This window comes from Pristis pectinata, chromosome 1, assembly GCF_009764475.1.
Source record: "Pristis pectinata isolate sPriPec2 chromosome 1, sPriPec2.1.pri, whole genome shotgun sequence".
NCBI lineage: Eukaryota > Metazoa > Chordata > Chondrichthyes > Rhinopristiformes > Pristidae > Pristis > Pristis pectinata.
Window position 1 is genome coordinate 80,961,025 of NC_067405.1, and position 20,682 is coordinate 80,981,706.

At 48.3% G+C, this 20,682-nt stretch overlaps 1 protein-coding gene across 2 annotated transcripts in view; it reads left to right on the forward strand.

Annotated features, from left to right (window-relative positions):
• Positions 1–20,682, forward strand: part of cps1 (carbamoyl-phosphate synthase 1, mitochondrial) — a 188,653-nt gene that overhangs the window by 77,624 nt on the left and 90,347 nt on the right. For both annotated transcript variants that reach the window (XM_052043652.1, XM_052043728.1), the window contains exon 15: positions 14,683–14,840. In XM_052043652.1, the coding sequence (XP_051899612.1) occupies positions 14,683–14,840 (158 nt within the window). The remainder of the gene's footprint in view (positions 1–14,682; positions 14,841–20,682) is intronic.

Sequence of the window (20,682 nt, forward strand, 5' to 3'; positions counted from 1 at the left end):
AGAGTGTTAAGGGCCTGGACGGGGTGGAATTTGTGAAATGTATCCAGGAAAGTTTCCCGAGTCAATGTATAGACGGCCCTACTCGGGAGGGTGCAATACTGGACCTCCTCTTAGGGAACGAGGCAGGGCAAGTAACTGAAGTGGCCGTCAGGGAGCATTTTGGCTCTAGTGACCATAATTCTATTAGTTTTAAGATAGTGATGGAAAAGGATAGGACAGGTCCGTAGGTTGGGGTCCTAAACTGGAGCAGGGTTAATCTTGGGGGAATTAGGCAGCATCTAGCAGAGGTCAATTGGGAGAGGCTGTTTGAAGGGAAAGGAACAAATGGCAAGTGGGAGTCTTTTAAGAGTGTGATATCAAGAGTCCAGGGGCTGTGTGTTCCTGTTAGGGTGAAGGGTAAACCTGGCACGTTTAGGGAACCTTGGCTGACAAGAGATATTGAGGCTCTGGTGAAGAAAAAAGAGGCAGACATTGTGTTTAGGAGGTCGGGCACGAGTGAATCCCTTGATGACCGTAAAAAGATTAAGAATACACTTGAGGGAAATGAGGAGGGCAAAGAGAGGGTATGAGATGGATCTGGCAAGTAAGGTTAAGGAAAATCCCAAGAGGTTCTATAGCTTATATTAGGAGTAAAAGGGTGGTTAAGGAGAGAGTAGGTCCCCTTAGAGATCAGCAGGGCCGCCTGTGTCTTGAGTTGCAGTAAACACTGAAGAGAAACAAATTTCTCTTCAGTGTTTACTGAGGAGAAAATCATGGTTGCTCAAGGGATAACGGAAGCTAATGGAGATGTTTTGGAGGAAATTCATATTACGAGGGAGGAGGTATTTGCAGCCTTACAGTGCATTAAGGTCGATAAATTGCCTGAGCCTGACCGAGTGCATCCTTGGACTTTGTGGGAGGATAGAGAAGAAATTACAGATGCCCATGCAAAGATATTTGCTTCATCATTAGCCACTGGTGAAATTTCTGAAGACTGGATGGTGGTTAATGTTGTTCCGTTGTTTAAGAAGAGTAGCAGGACCAGCTGGGGTATAGAGGCCGGTCAGCCTGACATCAGTAGTAGGGAAGTTACTGGAGGGAATTCCCAGGGACAAAATCTACCAACATTTGGATAGATAGAGGACTAAAGGTGAGTGAGGCCCATTAGGAATACAAAAAGTGTATGGATGAACTTAAAGAAATTAGGAGGGCAAAGAGAGGTCATGAAATGTCACTGGCAGACATGATTAAGGTTAATCCGAAGTCATTCTGTCAGTATATTAAAGGGCAGAAGAATAACCGGGGAAAGTGTAAAGCCCATTAGGGACAAGGGGGCAATCTGTGTATGGAGCGAGAAGGTACCACGGAGGGTCCTAAAAAATATACTTGCCATCAGTATTCAGACTTTGCAGTTGGAGAATTTAGTGAAGGGGAAGATGAAAGTCAGGTGTAAGTCTCCACAAAAAAGAGGAGGTACTTAATGCCTCAAGGATAAATCCCCAGGGTCAGATCCATCCCAGGTTGCTGTGGGAGGGAAGGGAAGAGATTGCTGGGGCTTTAACTGAGATTTTTAAATCCTCCCTGACTACAAGTGAGGTTGCTGTTGACTGGAGGACAGCAAATGTGGTCTCCCTTCTTCAGAAGGGCAGCAGGGAAAAGCCTGGTCGTTATAGAGCTGTGCGCCTAACATCAGTGGTAGGGAAGCTATTGGAGAAAATGTTGAGGGAGAGGATTAATGATCACTTGGATGACAGGGTCTAATCAGAGACAGCCAACATGGCTTTGTTAAGGGCAGATCCTGTCTGACCAATTTGATTTAATTTTTTTTGAAGAGAAAATCAAATGTATTGGTGAGGGCAGAGCGGTAGATGTGATTTACATGGACTTCAGTAAGCCCTTTAAGGTCCCACATGAGGCAGGAGCTGGAGCAGCAGTGTGAAGCTTAAAAAAAAGAGCTCTTCTGACTGGCTAATAGAGCTTTTCAAAAAAGCATTTCATGTTGGCTAATTTGGAGACACATCAGCCAATAAAGGGAAGTAGGCTCTAGCAGAGCGGCCATTGTGTGAGTGGTAATCAAGAGGCTTTGGCTCATGAGGCTTTTGGCGAGCAGAGGTGCAGGTAAGGTTCCTTGAATGTCCTTTTTTTGTCTTAGGGCATTCAGATGGCAGTTAAGGCAGTGGCATGCTCCTCCTGCGAAATGTGGGAGATCAGGGAGATTTCCAGTGTCCATGAGGACTTCACCTGTGGGAAGTGTGTCCAGCTGCAGCTCCTGACTGACCATGTGCAGGAGCTGGAGTTGGAGCTGGATGCACTCAGGATCATCCGAGATGCTGAGAGTTTCATAAATATGAGTTTTAGTGAGATGGTCACACCTAAGGTACAGGCAGAAAGTAGTTGGGTGACCACCAGGGAAGGAAAAGGCAGATAGTGCAAGATTCTCCTGTGGCTATTCCCCTTGAAAACAAGTATACAGTTTTGGATACTGCTGGGGGGTGGGAGGTGACTGTTCAGGAGAAGCCAGCAGTAGCCAGGTCTGTGGTGCCAGGACTGTCTCTGATACTCAGTGGGGAAAGGTGAAGGCAGAAAGGACTAGTGTGATAGGGGACATGATATAGTTGTAAGGGGGGGCGGGGGGGTGCGGACAGGAGATTCTGTGGCTGCAAAAGGGAGTCTGGAATGGTGTGTTGCCTCCCTGGTGCCAGGGTCTAGGATGTCACAGAGCAGCTGCAGAACATTCTCAAGGGGGAGGGTGAGCAGCCAGAAGCTGTTGTGCACATTGGCACAAACGATATTAGTAGAGAAATGGATGAAGTCTTGCGGAGTGAATATAGGGAATTAGGAAAGAAATTAAAAAGCAGGACCTTGAGAGTAGTAACCTCTAGATTACTCCCAGTGCCACGTGCCAGAGAGATTAAGAATAGGAGGATATGGCAAATGAATGCGTGGCTGAAAAATTGGTGTAGGGGGCAGGTATTCAGAAGAGACCATTGGGATCTCTTCTGGAGCAGAGGTGATCTGTACAAGAGGGACAGATTACACCTGAACTGGAGGGGGACCGATATCCTGGCAGGCAGATTTGCTAGTGCTACCAGGCTGGGTTTAAACTAGATTGGCGGGGTGATGGGATCCCTAGCAGTAGGAAGGCAAATGAGAGGCTGGAAAGTGATGCAAAAGTCAGTGACAGCAAGTTGAATAGGCATGACAGACAGGGGAATAGCCAGGAGCGAGGAAAGCCTATTGGATTAAATTGTATTTATTTAAATGTGACAGGCCTGACAGGTAAGGTGGATGAACTTGGGGCTTGGATAGCTACGTGGGACTAGGATATTATAGCCATTACAGAAACATGGCTAAGGGAGGGACAGGACAAGCAGCTTAATGTTCTGGGGTACAGGTGCTTTAGGTGAGATAGAGGTAGAGGAAAGGGAGGAGGGGAAGTTGCATTTTTGATTAAGGAGAATGTCACAGCAGTGGTCAGAGATGAAATTACTGAAGGATCATCCAGTGAGGCTTTATGGGTGGAGCTGAGAAATAAGAGGGGGGTGACCACATTGTTGGGATTGTACTATAGGCCCCCAAATAGTCGATGGGAACAAATATGTAGGGAATTTGTGCAGTTATAAGGATAATGGGGTTGTCATAGTGGGGAATTTTAACTTTCCTGACGTAGACTGGGACTGCCATACTGTTAAGGGCTTAGATGGGGTGGAATTTGTTAAGAGCGTTCAGGAAAGTTTCCTTGGGCAATATATAAAGAGGGCAAAGCTTTACCTACTCTTGGGAAATAGGGTGGGGCAAGTGACTGTGGTGCGTTGTGAGACAATTTCGAGGTCTCAAAGGACAAAGACTCTGAACACAGCCTTAGAGTTAAATGATTTATTTACAAAGGTAAATGCGGGGAAAAGGTAACAGGGGCAACACACACACACGCACCAATGATAGCTAGTGTGGGGAAATGGCAACAAGGGTAAGATACACAAACCCACACACAATGAACTGGGTACAAACAATCAAGGAAAAGCAATACGCTACCCGCCACCCCTTCACTCAGTGCAGGCACGGCTCTATGCTACCAGGGATATTAACTAATTTCTCCAGCGCTGTTACGGTTCCTCGGCCTGGAGTGAAGCAGACGCTCCTAACTCCGCCAAACAGTGCACAGCTTATCGACAAGGCATCCCTCGGAGACAAAAGAGAGAGAACCAAGTACATGTGGCACTCTTTATAGTGCGGGAGGGCTGGGGGTCCAGCCCAGGTAGTTCAAACAGGTCAATGGCCTGAGGCCAGTTACAAAGGTGCTTAAAGGGACCAATGGTCAAGTGTGCCCTGATGGGTGGGGTGGAGCCAAACCTTGGTTGACAGTGGTGTGTCTTCGACCAGGTAGGGGCAGTATTGTCACGTGACAGCCACGATCCTCCACAATACAATCCACCCCTCGGAAGTCACACCACTCACCAATCATTACATGGAAATAACTTTCTAAGCCTAAAACCATATGTCAGTATGCAGTACTAGTGAAGGGCAGATGTGCTCTTAATAACCTGGCAAGCACAGCATGATAGCGATGACAATGAGAGCAGTTGCCCAGTGGATGACAGTTGCCCACCATCCCCCCAGGGACCCAAACGGCTACCAGTTTCCCCATGAGGTGTCATGCTGGAGGAGCTGGTCCCTTGCTTTTTGAATTTTGGCCACCGAGTCCCGAATGTGAGCAGCCAAGTTGGTGATGTTGCTGGACTCATCAGGAATAAACGTGCAGCACTCCTTACCAATCACTGCACAGGTACCACCATCTGCAGCGAGTAGGTAATCCAGGGCCATTCGAGTCTGCAGGGCAACCATCCTGATGGCCATCAGCTCAGCTGCTGTCCGCATCAGGGCGTCTCCGGTATGTTGCAGTGCCACTGTCATTTCGTTGGCCAGTGTCTTGAGTATGCTGGCCATATGGATGACCTCATGGGGCAATCGGGCCGTGCCATACGTGGGAAAGGCTATCATCCAGAACCTCTCCACCTCCGTGATGGCCCTCTTGTCCCGATGGCCACTATATGCCGGGTGCTCCCCAAGGTCATCTAGGGCGTGGATACAGGGCACCACAAATGCTGGAAAGCAGCAGCCATACCAGCTCATGGAGAGCCATGGGTAGGCATGGTAGCCACAAATCCAGTGGGTCCCGTTCAAAGTCCAGGGAGCCCCCAGCTTAGCGGCACCATCGACAGTGGTCACTGAGGCACCCGGATACCAGTTTCGCTCGCAGTCGCTGTGGCCAACTGAAAGGGTGGAACCGTGCTCATTTGGGAGCCTGCACTAGCCTGCCTTAGGCTTGCTGAGTGGCTGTGGAATGACCCTGAGAGTCAGTACTTGGGTGGATGTCAATTTGTAGGGAGGGAAATACCAGTTCCTGAAACACCCAGCTCATCGGGGATCGCTGGAAGAGATGTTATGTAGTGGTGAGGGGAGTGGTGGGGGACTGCTATTTGCCCCCCCCCCAACCCCCAAAACAAATATCCCAAACCCCACAGGAGTGAAAAGTCTATGTAAACAGTTCATTTGAAAGTCATCCAGCAGGATCGGTGTATATGACAGAGCTTCACTGGTATGTGCTGGGGTTCAGACGCAAATCCAGCAGTCTGATTTATTAATGGTGCTGGCAGATTCATAGACGGGGCAGACTTTGTTAAGTGTGTCCAGAATGGATTCCTGTCACAGTATGTTGACAGGCCAACTAGAGGGAATGCCATCTAGTATTAAGTAATGAACAGGGTCAGGTGACAGATCTCTCCGTGGTTGAGCATTTGGGGAACAGTGACCACCGCTCCCTAACCTTTAGCAGTGTCATGGACAGGGATAGCAGCAAAGAGGACAGGAAGATATTTAATTGGGGAAGGGCAAATTATGAGGCAATAAGGCTAGAACTTGCGAGTGTAAATTGGGATGACATTTTTGAAGGGAAATGTACTATGGAGGTGTGGTCATTGTTCAGGGATCTCTTGCAGGATGTTAGGGATAAATTTGTCCTGGTGAGTCAAAGAAGGAATGTCAGGGTGAAGGAACCATGGGTGACAAGACAGGTGGAACAACTAGTTAGGAGGAAGAAGGCAGCATACATAAGGTTTAGGCAGCAAGGATCAGGTATGCTCATGAGGAATATAGGGTAGCAAGGAAGGAACTTAATAAGGGGCTGAGGAGAGCAAGAGGGGACATGAGAAGGCCTTGGCGAGTAGGGTTAAGGAAAATCCCAAGGCTTTTTTCACTTTTGTGAAGAGCAGAAGGATGACGAGAGTAAAGGTAGGACTGATTAGAGACAAAGGTGGGAAGATGTGCCTGGAAGCTGTGGAAGTGGGTGAGGTCCTCAATGAATACTTCTCTTCAGTATTCAAGGAGAGGGGCCTTGATGACGCTGAGGACAGTGTTGGTAAGGTTAATGTTCTGGAGCATGTAGATATCAAGAGGGAGGATGTGTTGGAGCTGTTAGAAAATACTAGGACAGATAGGTCCCCAGGACCTGATGGAATATTCCCTAGGCTGATCCGCGAGGCAAGGGAGGAGATTGCTGAACCGTTGGCTAGGATCTTTGAGTCCTTGTTGTCTACTGGAATGGTACCAGAGGATTGGAGGGTGGCAAATGTTGTCCCCTTATTTAAAAAAGGTAGTAGGGATAGTCCAGGGAATTATAGACCAGTGAGCCTTATGTCTGTGGTGGGCAAGCTGTTGGAAAGGATTCTCTAGAGATAGGATCTCTGGGCATTTAGAGAATCATGGTCTGATCAGGGACAGCCAGCATAGCTTTGTGAAGGGCAGATCATGTCTCACAAGCCTGATAGGGTTCTTTGAGGAGGTGACCAGGAAGATTGATGAGGGTAGTGCAGTGGATGTGGTCTACATGGATTTTAGTAAGACGTTTGGCAAGGTTCCACATAGTAGGCTTGGCCGTGTGGATTCAGAATTGGCTTGCCTGTAGAAAGCAGAGGGTTGTGGTGGAGGGAGTGCATTCAGATTGGAGGGCTGTGACTAGTGGTGTCCCACAAGGATCTGCTCTGGGACCTCTACTTTTTGTGATATTTATTAATGACTTGGATGAGGGGGTAGAAGGGTGGGTGTGCAAGTTTGCAGACTACACAAAGGTTGGTGGTGTTGTGGATAGTGTGGAGGACTGTTGAAGATTGCAGAGGGAAATTGGTAGGATGCAGAGCTGGGCTGACAAGTGGCAGATGGAGTTCAATCTGGAGAAGTGTGAGGTGGTACACTTTGGAAGGACAAACTCCAAGGCAGAGTACAAAGTTAATGGCAGGATTCTGGGTAGTGTGGAGGAGCAGAGGGATCTGGGGGTTCATATCCACAGATCCCTAAAAGTTGCCTCACAGGTGAATAGGGTAGTTAAGAAAGCTTACGGGATGTTAGCTTTCATAAGTTGTGGGATCGAGTTTAAGAGCCACAAGGTGATGATGCAGCTCTGCAAAACTCTGGTTAGACCACACTTGGAGGACTGTGTCCAGTTCTGGTCACCTCATTATAGGAAGGATTTGGAAGCGTTGGAAAGGGTGCCGAGAAGATTTCCCAGGATGCTGCCTGGTTTGGAGAGTATGGATTATGAGGAGAGACTAAGGGAGCTAGGGCTTTACTCTTTGGAGAGAAGGAGGATAAGAGGAGACATGATAGAGGTATACAAAATATTAAGAGGAATAGATAGAGTAGATAGCCAGCGCCTCTTTTCCAGGGCACCAATGCTCAATACAAGAGGGCATGGCTTTAAAGTAATGGGTGGGAAGTTCAAGGGAGATATCAGAGTAAGGTTTTTTACCCAGAGAGTGGTTGGGGCATGAGTGCACTGCCTGTGGCGGTGGTGGAGGCAGGTACATTGGTAAAATTCAAGAGATTACCAGATAGGCATACGGAGGAATTTAAGATAGAGGGATATGTGGGAGGAAGGGGTTAGATAGTCTTAGCTGAGGTTTAAAGGTTGGCACAACATTGTGGGCCGATGGGCCTGTATTGTGCTGTACTGTTCTATGATGATATAAGTGACTCTGCACCCTTGGATCTTCTGCCAGAGGCTCCATTCGGCGACTGTCTCACTGGCCGAGACCTGCAATTCAAAAGGGACTCCAGCCTGGTGGGGAGCAAGTGGCAGTGCTTGTTCAGCAGCTTGCTTTGCTGTTTCAAAAGCCGCCTGTTGTTCGGGTCCCCATAAGAATGTGGCTTCCTTATGGGAGATTAAGCCGTGGCACATAGTGGGGCTATGAATATCTAAATCCACCCCTGCATGCCAAGGCTTGACCAGGCACCCCGCAATTTCCTCCACTAGGGTGACTATGTTGGGCTCGGCAGCAGCGAGGTGGGGGCAGACTTGAGGTGTCTGTAGTCCACCGTCATGCGCCACATCCCATTCTTTTTGTGGATGGGCCAGATGGGACTTTTGAAGGGAGAGGCTGTGGGTCTAATGATGCCCTCCCGCAGTAGGGCTTGGATGCCCTCAGCGATATCTCGGTGTCCCCCCGGCACTCTGTACTGTCGGCTACAGACGACCTTGGAGGGAGAGGGAACAAGAACTGGTTCCTGTTTGGCTGCCCCAACCACAACTCTAGCCCGCGTGACCCCGAACATAAACTTGCCCCGGTTAGTATGAAGGGACTGCCCCTTTAAGACATTGATCCCTAGGATACACGCAGGCGAGTCTGCTGTCAACACTGTTATGGGTTGAGGAGGCTAGTTCCCAATGGCCATGCGGATCGTGACTTCTCTCGCAGGGGAAAAAGGAACCCCCCTAACCCCTCTATTTGCATCTGTGTCCCTTTCCACCCAGTGGGGTCACCCGGGATGATGGTGTGTTGGGCACCCATGTCAATGAGTGCCATCCACCTCTGTATGTTCCCCCTTCCCCTATGTACAGCGGGTATATGTGGCCTCAGGTCTCCCGAGCAGGAGAGGGCGATGGAACAAATGCACTGGGACCCCTGGCCTCCCTCCTGGCCACCCCGTGGGTGAAGGTTTCTGCTGGCAGAGATGGGCCATTTTCTGTATCAGCAGGTCTCAGAGCTCAGCCTTGAGGGCAGGAGAGACTGTTTCGAGTGGGGGAGGGGCAGAGGGAGTGTCGGCGGCGGCAGCCCGTGTGGTCTGGAGGTTGGGGGCGCCCCCTGTGTCGGGCTTGCTCCCAGGGTGGTTGTGGGTTTTCCCTTGGCCAGATGTCCCCCTGCAACACTCCTTCTAGAGCGCGTAAATGGCGGAAGTCGGGATCCCATCTTTGCTGGCGCAGTCCACCCCTGCGTGCAGCAGGTCCAAGAAGAGCCATTTGCGCGTAAAACAAGGGGTTGTGTCTCCAGCCCTTGTCTTTTGCCCTATGGACCTGGGTGGGCTTCCCCCGCTGCAAGTACTCTTGTCCTTCCCGGAGGGTGATGGCATACTGCACGTTCTTCCCATTAGCCGGTTCCATGAGGGGCAGGACCACTGGCCTCAAATTGGGGTGTGCGGTGGTGACCAGGTATCCCGTTAGTGCGCTGGTCACCCTGGTATTTTCTAAAGAGTTGCAATCGTGGGCTCCCTCATAAATGCCGGTCACCAGCGCTCACTCCCTAATGACCCTGGTGCCCTCACTGACCATACTCCATTGGGGTTGCCCGTATATATCCCACTCGAGAAGGGTTGGGTAGCGGACCCTCATGGTGGTCACTACCCGATCCCACAGGGTAGTGCCATCCTCAATCCCTTCCTGTGGCGCCCGTAGGGCATTGTTAACACTCTGGTCGGACAGGCTCCACAGGGCGCTCGCTTCCTGGTGAAGGAGGCTCATGTTGGGGGCCCACTCATTCCGCAGTCGGAGCAGCCATGCAGCCAGGTGCTTGCCTGGCCGCTGGTGGTACTGATCCGCCAGCTGGGTCAGCTCCTTGGCTGAGAAATCCTGGGTCCCCGTAGTCTCGGAGGGACCACAGGCACTTTCCCCTGCAGGGGCCTCATCCTGATTCCCCTCTCCTCCCCTCTGTGGCAGACCTGCGACCGCGTGGTGATGAGTCGAGCATGCAGGGGTTCAGGTGGGTAGGGGGGGGAACGGCGGGTGTGATGGGACCCAGGCTCCTTGGGCATCCCTTCCTTGTCAGTATCCATCCATATAGCCCCATCCCCCAGCCATGCATCCAGCTTGTCGCTGTGCTGGACCAGGGCTTGAATTTTGAGTGGGTCCGGCTGCCAGGCAGACTGGCGGGGTGCCTGCGCCTGCTGCAGTTGAATCAGCCTGCAGGCAACCTCGGTATCTCTGGCCTCGAGATCGTTGGCTTCCAGGCAGCCTGTACTGCCTTCTGCAGCATACAGCAGCGCTGCTGAAGCACCTCTTTCTCCTTGTCTTTTTGGAGATACATATCCTGTATCTGGCCAGTAATCCTGGCATCTCAGGAGGGTGGCAACAGCCAGAAGGCACCCCTTTGACTCCCCTTAGCCTTGGGAAACCCTGACCTCTAGAGGATGGTGACCACGTGGTGCCCCAGTTTCTCACCACGGGGGTCTAACTGCTCGACCCAGTCCACTGGTTTACTGTGGTCTGCCAGCATGCTGGCCAAGCTGGCAAATCCCTCGCTATCATCGGTCCACCCAGGAATCATATACTTGGTGCCTGCACTGGCTTTCTTGCCCCTATCCCAGAACATCCCTCCCCGCGTCTGTGTTCAGCCAAGACCCTCGAGACCCTGCTCGCAGCGCCAAATGTTGTGAGACAATTTCAAGGTCTCAAAGGACAGACTCTGAACAGTCTTAGAGTTAGATGATATATTTACAAAGGTAAATGCGGGGAAAAGGTAACAGGGGCAACACACACACACGCACCAATGATAGCTAGTGTGGGGAAATTGCAACAAGGGTAAGATACACAAACCCACACGCAACAAACTGGGTACAAATAATCAAGGAAAAGCAATACGCTACCCGCCACCCCTTCACTCAGTGCAGGCACGGCTCTATGCTACCAGGGATATTAACTAATTTCTCCAGTGCCATTACAGTTCCTCGGCCTGGATTGAAGCAGACACTCCTAACTCCACCAAACAGTGCACAGCTTACCGACAAGGCATCCCTCGGAGACAAAAGAGAGAGAACCAAGTACATGTGGCACTCTTTATAGTGCGGGAGGGCTGGGGGTCCAGCCCAGGTAGTTCAAACAGGCCAATTGCCCGAGGCCAGTTACAAAGGTGCTTAAAGGGACCAATGGTCAAGTGTGCCCTGATGGGTGGGGTGGAGCCAAACCTTGGTTGACAGTGGTGTGTCTTCCGACCAGGTAGGGGCAGTGCTATCATCCGACCAGGTAGGTGTGACAGCCGTGACCCTCCACAATACAGGTGACAGTGGGGGAGCACTTTTGGACTAGTGACCATAGTTCTATTAGTTTTAAAATAGTCATAGTAAGGGACAGAACTGGTCCACAGGTTCAAGTTCTAAATTGGGGCAAGGTGAATTTTGATGGTATGAGACAGGAGCTTGCAAAGGTTCACCAGAGTAGGTTGTTTGCGGTCAAAGGGACCACAGACAAGTGGAAAGCTTTTAAAGGTGAGATAGTGAGAGCTCAAGGTCTGCATGTTCCTGTTAGAGTGAAGGGCAAGATTGGCAGGAGTAGGGAAACCTGGATGATGAGGGATATTGAGGCCCTGGCCCGGAAAAAGAAGACATAGGTCAGATACAGGCAGCTGGGATGAACTGAATCCCTGGAGAAGTATAAGGGATGCAGACGTGTACTCACAAAGGAAATCAGGAAGGAAAAAAGGGCATGAGATAGATTTGGCAGAGAAGATTAAGGAAAATCCAAAGAGATTTTATGTATATTAAGGGAAAAAGTGTAACTAGAGAGAGAATAGGGCGTCTCAAAGAGCAAAGGGGACACCTTTGTGTAGAGCTGCAGGAGATGGACACGGTCCTTAATGAATATTTCTCCTTTGGTTTTACCGTGGAGAAAGACATGAAGACTTTGGAACTAGGAAAAGTAAATGGGGAGGTCTTGGGGATAGTCTGCATTACAGTAGAGGAGGTGCTGAATGTCTTAAGGTATGAAGGTAGACAAATCTCCAGAGCCCGACCAAGTTTATCGAAGAGCACTGCTGGGGGCTAGAAAAGAAATTGCAGGAGCCCTGGCTGAGATATTTGCGTCATTGTTAGCAATGAGGTGTGAGCAAACTGGAGGGTAGCGAATGCTAAGAAGAGTGGCACAGAAAAACCTGGGAACTATAGACCAGTATGTCTAACGTCTGTGGTAGGTAAGTTACTGGAGAGGATTCTGAGGGATAACATATATGTACATCTGGAAAGACGGGGGTTGACCAGGGGTAGTCAGCATGGCTTTGTGAGTGGGAGATCATGTCTTACAAACTTGATTGAGTGTTTTAATGAGGTGACCAAGTAGGTTGATGAGGGCAGGGTGGTAGATGTGGTTTATATGGACTTCAGTAAGGCCTTTTGATAAGGTTCCACATGGTAGGCTGTTCTGGAAGATTAGATCATATGGAATCCAGGGAGAGCTGGCTAATTGTAGACACAATTGGCTTGATGGTAGGAAGCAGAGGGAGATGGTAGAAGGTTGTTTCTTGGACTGGAGGCCCATGACTAGTGGTGTTCCTCAAGGGTCGGTGCTGGGCCCATTGTTGTTTGTCATCCATATCAACGATTTGGATTAGAATGTACAAGGTATGGTTTGTAGGTTTGCAGATGACACTAAAGTAAGTGGTATAGTGGGCAATGAAGAAGGTTATCAAAAATTACAGGGGGATCTTGGTCAGCTGAGTAAGTGGGCCGAGGAATGGCAAATGGAGTTTGATTGCGAGGTGTTGCATTTTGGAAAGTCAAATCTAGGTAGCTCTTTCACAGTGAATGGCGGGGTGCTGGGGAGTGTTGTAGAACAGAAGGACCTTGGAGTACAAGTACATGGTTTACTGAAAGTGGAGTCACAGGTAGACAGGGTGGTGGAGAAGGCTTTTGGTACACTGGCCTTCATCAGTCAGGGCATTGAGTATAAAAGTTGGGAGGTCATAGTGCAGTTGTACAGGATGCTGGTGAGGCTGCACTTGGAGTATTGTGTTCAGCTTTGGTCACCCTGCTATAGGAAAGATGTTATTAAACTGGAAAGAGTGCAGAAAAGATTTACAAGGATATTGCCAGGACTTGAGGGACTGAGTTATAGGGAGAAGTTGAACAGGCTAGGACTTTATTCCTTAGAGCGCAGGAGACTGAGAAATGATCTTATAGAGGTGTATAAAATCATGAGGGGCGTATATAGGGTGAATGCACTCAGTCTTTTTCCAGATTTGGGGTATCAAGAACTGGAGGGCATAGGTTTAAGGTAAGAGGGGAAAGATTTAAGAGGAACTTGAGGGGCAACTTTTTTTCCACAAAGGATAGTATGTATGTGGAATGAGTTGCCCAATGAAGTGGTTGAGGCAGGTATAATAACAACTTTTAAAAGACAATTGGACAGGTACATGGATTGGAAAGGTTTAGAGGGATATGGGCCAAACACTGGCAAGTGGGACTAGCTTGGATGAGGGATCTTGGTCAGCATGGACCAGTTGGGCTGAAGGGCCTGTTTCCGTGCTATATGACTCTGTGGCCTGTTGTATCCAATAGAAATTGACACAGAGGGTGATGGTGGAGGGTTGTTATTGTGACAAGTGGTGTTCCACAGGGATCGATGTTGGGACCTATGCTGATTGTAATATGTGTTTATGATGTAGATGTAGGAGGCACTATCAGTAAATTCGTGGATGGCACAAAGATTGGCAGAATCATGGATAGTGTATAGGATAGTTTTAGGCCGCAGAGTGATATTGTAGTGTTCGTAAAATCGGCTGAGAAATGACAAATGGAATTTAATCCAGATAAAGGCAAGGTGATGCATTTTGGGAGTAGTAATGAGGTAAGGAATGGTAGGGTCTTAGGGAGTATAGAGGAATAGAGAGACCTTGGAGTACAAGTCCATTGATCCTTGAAGGTGACAGTACAGGCGGATAAAGTGGTTAGGAAGGTTTTTGGGATACTTGTCTTCATTGGTCAGGACATTGAGTACAGGAGCGGGGGGGGGGGGGGGGGGGTTTGGTCCAACTTTATAAAACTTTGGTTAGGCCTCAACTGGAGTACTGTGTGCAGTTCTAGGCACCACCCCAGAGGAGGGATGTGACGGTGCTGGACAGGGTGCAGTGGAGGATGTGCCTGGGATGGACTAGTTCAGTTGTGAGGAAAGACTGGAGAAGCTGGGTGTGTCCTTCCTGGGGCAGAGGAGGTTAAAAGGGGACATGACTGAGGCATGTAAAATTACAAGGGATAAAGACAGAGAACTACTTTCCATATCAGAAGTAGATAAACCAGAGGAGATAGATTTAGGGTAAGGGGGAAGAGATTTAGAGGGTATATGAGGGGGACCTTTGGCACCCAGAGACTAGTGAGTACTTGGAATGCACTGCTGGAGAGAGTGGTTGAAGCTGGGTTGCTGACAGCATTTAAGAAGTGGTCAGATGAGCACTTGAAACACTTGGGCATAGAAGGGTAGAGGCCAGGTGCTGGGAGATGGGTTTAATATGGATGGGTGCCCACTGCTCGGTGTGGACGCAGTGGGCTGAGTGACCACTTTCTATGCTGTATAACCCTGACCTTTCATGCTGCATTGTTGTTATAGATTGATGACTGGGAGTGACTCCAAGTGGTGGCATAAATGGTTAATGTGAACTGTCTTCCTTATGGCAGGTGTGGAGCTGTACAAACAAGGGGTGCTGGACAAGTATGGTGTCCAAGTGCTGGGAACCCCCATCACCTCTGTCATGGCCACCGAGGACAGGCAGCTGTTTGCGGACAAACTGCTGGAAATCAATGAGAAAATAGCTCCAAGCTTTGCAGTTGAGACGGTGAGTCACAGATGGAAATCCTTCCCTGCCCTCTCTGTCTCCTCCTCATCCCACGTATCCATCGCTGTTTTCGGCCCCTGTTGTATTGTTTATCACCTGACCAAGCTCTCTGACCCGCCTGAGTCCTGCTCGGGCAGTTGATGGCTGATGTGTTTGTTCTTCATTGTTTTTTCTCCTGCTCCTGGAAGGGAATTACCCTCAACTCAGTGTCCCTCAGAGTATGTGAGTTGTGCTGGAGAGGTCCCTGTGGAGACGCTGACTGAGTTAGGAGGTTTCTGTGATAAATGTCCTGCTCAGGTGCCTGGTCACCCAAAGCCAATAAACACCTTCCATTCTGAGCAGTTGTGTCAGCACAAATCCTGCACTGCAGCTACTGTTCCATTGTTCTGGAGTTTGCCTGATAGTCTGGAAGTGCCATTGCTTTTATACAAGTGCCTGTGTTTCCCACTTAGCGGAGCTGCAGGTTGTCACTGCAGAACTCTGAACACGTCAGATAACATGCCCTGGCACTGTGTGCATTGTTATTCACACAGAATCAGCCAGGTATTTCTGGAAGTATTTGTAGAGTTAGAAAATAGACATAGAACAGTACAGCTCTGGACAGGACATTCAGCCCACGATGTTGTGCTGATCTTGATGCCAATTTATACCAAATGTCCTCCTCCTGTGTATCATCCATATCTCTCCATTCCCTTCATGTTCATGTGTCTATCTAAAAGTGTCTTAAACTCCACCAAAGTGCCTGATTCCACCACTACCCCGGTAAGCCATTCTAGGCACCTACCACTCTCTGCATTCTTAAAAAAAAAACTTGCCCCTCACATTGCCTTTAAACTACCCCCCCAACCAACCAACCAACCTGAAAAGCATGTCCTCTGGTGTTTGACGTTTTTACCTTGGGGAACAGACTCTGACTGTAAGCTATATGTGCCTTTCATAATTTTAAAAACCTCTATCAGGTCTTCCTTCAGCCTACGAAGCTCGAAGGAGAACAACCCAAGTTTGTCCAACCTGTCCTTATAGCTCATACCCTCTAATCCAAGCAGCATCCTGGTGAACCTCTTCTGCACCCTCTCCACATCCTATAATGGGGTGACCAGAACTGCACACAATACTCCAACTGTGGTCTGACTGAAGTTTTATATAGCCGCAGCATGACTTCCTGTAGGTAGGGTGAGGAAATAGATTTAAGGTGAGGGGTGGAGAGGGTTAGAGGGGATCTGAGGAATAAAAATTCTTCCTGAAAGTAGCAATACAATTGGATAGGGTAGTAAAGAAGGTGTATGGCATGCTTGCCTTCATCAGTTGGGGTATTGAGTATAAAAGTCATGTTGCAGCTGTATAAAACTTTGGTCTGAGCTGATGAGGAGGGTATGAGCTATAAGGACCAATTTGGGTTGTTTTCTGTAGTGTTGGAGGCTGACGGGAGACCTGACAGAAGTTTATAAAATTCTGGGAGGCTTGGATAGAGTAGGTAGTCAGAGCTTTTTTCCCAGGGTGGAGATATCAAATACTAGAGGGCATAGCATAGCTATAAAATGAGAGGGGGTAAGTTTAAAGAAGGTTTTTTACACAGAGAGTGGTGGGTGCCTGAAATGGGCTGTCAGGGGTGGTTGTGGAGGCAGATAGGATAGTGGCGTTTAAGAGACATGAACATGGAGGGATATGGATCATGTGCAGGCAGCTGGGATTAGTTTTGGTTGGCATCGTGGTTGGCACAGACATGAGTCGTGCAACATAGAAATAGGCCTTTCAGCCCGTCGAGTCTGTGCCAACCATCAAGCACCATTTACACCAATCCTACTCTGAGCCATTTTACTCTCCCCGCTTTCCCATCAACTCCCCCCAACCCCCCCCCCTCCCCCCCCCCGACTACCAGTGGCCTCCACTCAGGGCAATTTACCATTGTTAATTAACCTACCAACCCCCATTTCCCAACATTGACTGGGATTGCTTTTGTTCAAGGGGCTCAGATGGGATGGAATTTAAGTGCGTCCAAGGATGTTTTTAGAGACTATACGCAGAGAGTCTTTTTAGAGATGGGGCTGTACTTGACCTCATCTTAGGAAATGAAACTGGCAGGTGGTGGTGGTGTCGGTGGGGAACACATTGGGAGCATTCTGTACATTTCATGGGAGTTACAGAAAGAACAAGGCAGGTCCTCATGTTAAGGTCTTGAATTGGGGGAAGGCTGATTTCAGTTGCATCAAAGAGCACCTGGTGAAAGTAGATTGGGAGCAGCTGCTGGTGGGTAAGAGAGTTGGTGAGAATTCAGGGCAGAATAAAGGTGAAAGGCAAAGATGGCAAGATTGGGAAGCATGGGTAATGAAGGATATTGAAGGTTTGGTCAGGAAAATAAAGAAGCATATAGCAGGTGCAGGCAACTGGGATCAAGGAATGTAGAAGGTGTAGGAGAGAGCTTGAGAAAGAAATTAGGAGAGCATAAAAGGGCCCTGAAATATCCTTAGCAAGTAAGATCAAGGAGAACCCCATGACATTCTATTAATGTCTTAGGGACAAGAGGCTGGCCGGGGAAAGAGTGGGTCTCATTAGCCATAGGTGACGTGTCAGAAGACTGGAGGGTTGATAATGTTGTTTCTTTATTTAAGAAGTGCAGCAGGGATAAGCCGGGTAGCTACAGGTTAGTGAGCCTTGCATCAGTGGTAGGGAAATTATTGGAGAAAATCCTATGAGATTGGATTTACGTACATTTGAAAAGGCAGGGACTGATCTGGGATAGTCAGCACAGCTTTGTGTATGGGAAATATTGTCTCACTAACTTGAGTTTTTTTGAGGAGGTATCTAAGGAGATTGAAGACATGGCAGTAGACGTTGTCAATAAGGCACTTGACAAAATCCTGCATGGTAGGTAGGTCCAAAACGTTAAGGTATGTGGGATCCAAGGTGAGCTGGCTAATTAAATGCAACATTGGCTTGGTGATGGGAGGCAGAGTAGTGGTGGAAGGATGCTCTTCTGGTTGAAAGTATGACTCATGGTGTACCACAGGGATCGGTGCTGGGACTGTTGTTGTTTGTTATTTATATTAAGGATGGACCTGAATGTAGGAAGTGTGATCAGTAAGTTTGTTGGTGACATGAAAATTGGTGAGGTGTTCTGGTTGGTGAGGAAGATTGTGTAAGGTTACAGCTGGCCATAGGTCAGATGGAACATTGGGCGGAGCGTTAGCAGGTGGAATTTAATCCCAACAAGTGCAAGGTGATGAATTTCAGGAAGTCAAGTAGAGGTACATAGAACATAGAGCAGCACAGCACAGGAACAGGCTATTCGGCCCACCATGTCCACGCTGAACACAGTGCCAAATTAAACTAAACCAAACCATGCACATGATCCACATCCCTCCATTTCCTGCATTTTCATGTGTCTATCTAAAAGCCTCTTAAATGTCACTATCATATCTGCTTCCACCACTGCCCCTGGCAGCCTCTTCCAGACACCTACCACTCTGTGTCAAACAAAAACTTGCCCCGTACATCTCCTTTAAACTTACCCCCTCTCACCTTAAGTGCACATCCTCTAGTACTTGACGTTTCTACCCTGGACTGTCAACCCTATCCATGCCTCTCATAATTTTATAAACTTCTATCAGGTCTCCCCTCAGCCTCCGCTGCTCCAGAGAAAACAATCCAAGTTTGTCCAGCCTCTCCTTATAGCACATGCCCTCTAATCCAGGCAACATGCTGTGAACCTCTTCATCACCCTTTCCAAAGCCTCCACATTCTTCCTGTAATGGGGCAACCAGAACTGCACACAATACTCCAAATATGGCCTAACCAAAGTCTTATACCACTGCAACGTGACTTTCTAATTTTTATGTTCATTGCCCCAACCAGTGAAGGCTAGCATGCCATATACCACCTTTACCACTTTATCTACCTGTGTTGCCACTTTCAGGGAGCTATGGACTTGGATATCAAGATCCCTCTGTACATCAATGCTCTTAAGGGTCCTGCCATTTACTATGTACTTTCCCTTTGCATTTGACTCCCAAAGTGCAACACCTCACACTTCTCTGGATTAAACTCCATCTGCCATTTCTCCACCCACATCTATAACCTGCTGTATCCTTTGGCAAACTTCGTCACTGTCCACAACTCCACCAATTTTTGTGTCTTCTGCAAACTTACTAATCAGCCCATCTCCAACTGTAACGTGACATCCCAACCCTTGTTGTTCAGCTGATGAAGGCAAGCATGCCATGTGCCTTCTTCACCACCCTTCAACCTGTCTTCGCCACTTTCAGGGAACTATGTATTTGTACTCCAAGGTTTCTCTGTTCTACAAAACTCCCAGGGCACTGCCATTCACTGTATATGTGCTGCCCTAGTTAAACTTTCCAAACTGTATCACTTCGCATTTGTCTTGAGTTAAGCTTCATTCCTTTGCCCACTTTCCCAGTTGATTTAGATCCTGTTGTAACCTTAGACAACCTTCTTCACTGTTCACTATATCACCAGTTTTGATGTCATCTGCAAATTTACTAACCATGCCACCTACATTTTCATCCAAATCATTCATATAGATGACAAACAATTCAGCACCGATCCCTGTGGCAGACCACTGGTCACAAGCCTCCAATCTGAAAAGCAACCCTCCACTGCAACCCTCTGACTCTTACCAGGAAGCCAATTTTGTATCCAATTTGCTATCTTGCCCTGGATCCCATGTGTTTTAACCTTTCAGACCAACCTACCATGTAGGACCTTGTCGAAGGCCTTGCTAAAGTCCATGTAGACAATGTCTACCACCCTGTCTTTGACATTGCTCTTGGTCACCTGCTTGAAAAACTCAATCAAATTTGTGAGACACTATTTCCCACACACAAAGCCATGCTGACCGTCCCTAATCAGTCCTTGTCTTTCCAAATGCAGGTAGGTTCTGTCTCCTAGAATCCCTTCCAATAATTTTCTCACCACTGATGTAAGCCTCAATGTCCTGTAGTTCCCTGTTGCCCTTCTTCAATAAAGGTACAACGTACACATCCTGTGTTTTGGTACCTCACCCATGGCTAATAAGGTGCAAAGATCTCTGCCAGGGCCCCAACAATCTCCTCCTCGTTATGGGGAGAGATTGGATTGCCTGGGTTTGTTTTCGTTGCAGTGAAGGAGGCTGAAGGGTGACCAGATAGAGGTAATTAAAATTATAAGAGGCACAGATAGGGTAGATCGTCAAAATCTCTTTCCCATGGTAGGGGTATCAAAACAAGAAGATGTAGGTTTAAGGAGGAAGGAGTCTTAAAGGGGATCTGAGGGGTAAGTTTTATTTTTTACACAGAGAGTGGTTGATATGTAGAACTCGCTGTCAAGAGGGTGTGGTGGAGTCAGATAGAATCACTGTGAGAAACATTCAGACAGGCACTGCAATAGGCAAGGTATAGAATATTATGGACCAAATGCAGGCAAATAGGATTAGTTGTAGATGGGCAAAAAAAGTTGGCATGGATGTAGTGGGCTGAAGGGCCTGTTCCTGTGCTGTGCAGCTCTGAATCTTTGGGATGAATGTAGTTACTGTTGCATGCAGCAGAAGCCCAACGAGAATGTGCAAACTCCACATGCACAGCACTGGAGGTCATGATTAAACCTGGGTCGCTGGAGCCATGAGGCAACAACTCTACTAGCTGTGTTACAGTGCCATCCTGATGAGGTACTCCCTCATCAACAGTTTCACAAACAATTCCTTCTGTGAGATTGTTCGTGCCACTGTGCACAATAACTGCTCTGTGGTGTGATAGCGGGCATGCCAGTAAATGGTTTGCATTTTTATCAGGTTAATGAGTAACCTGGTGACTGTCAGTAGGTAAAATTTGACTTTTAGAGGGAATCT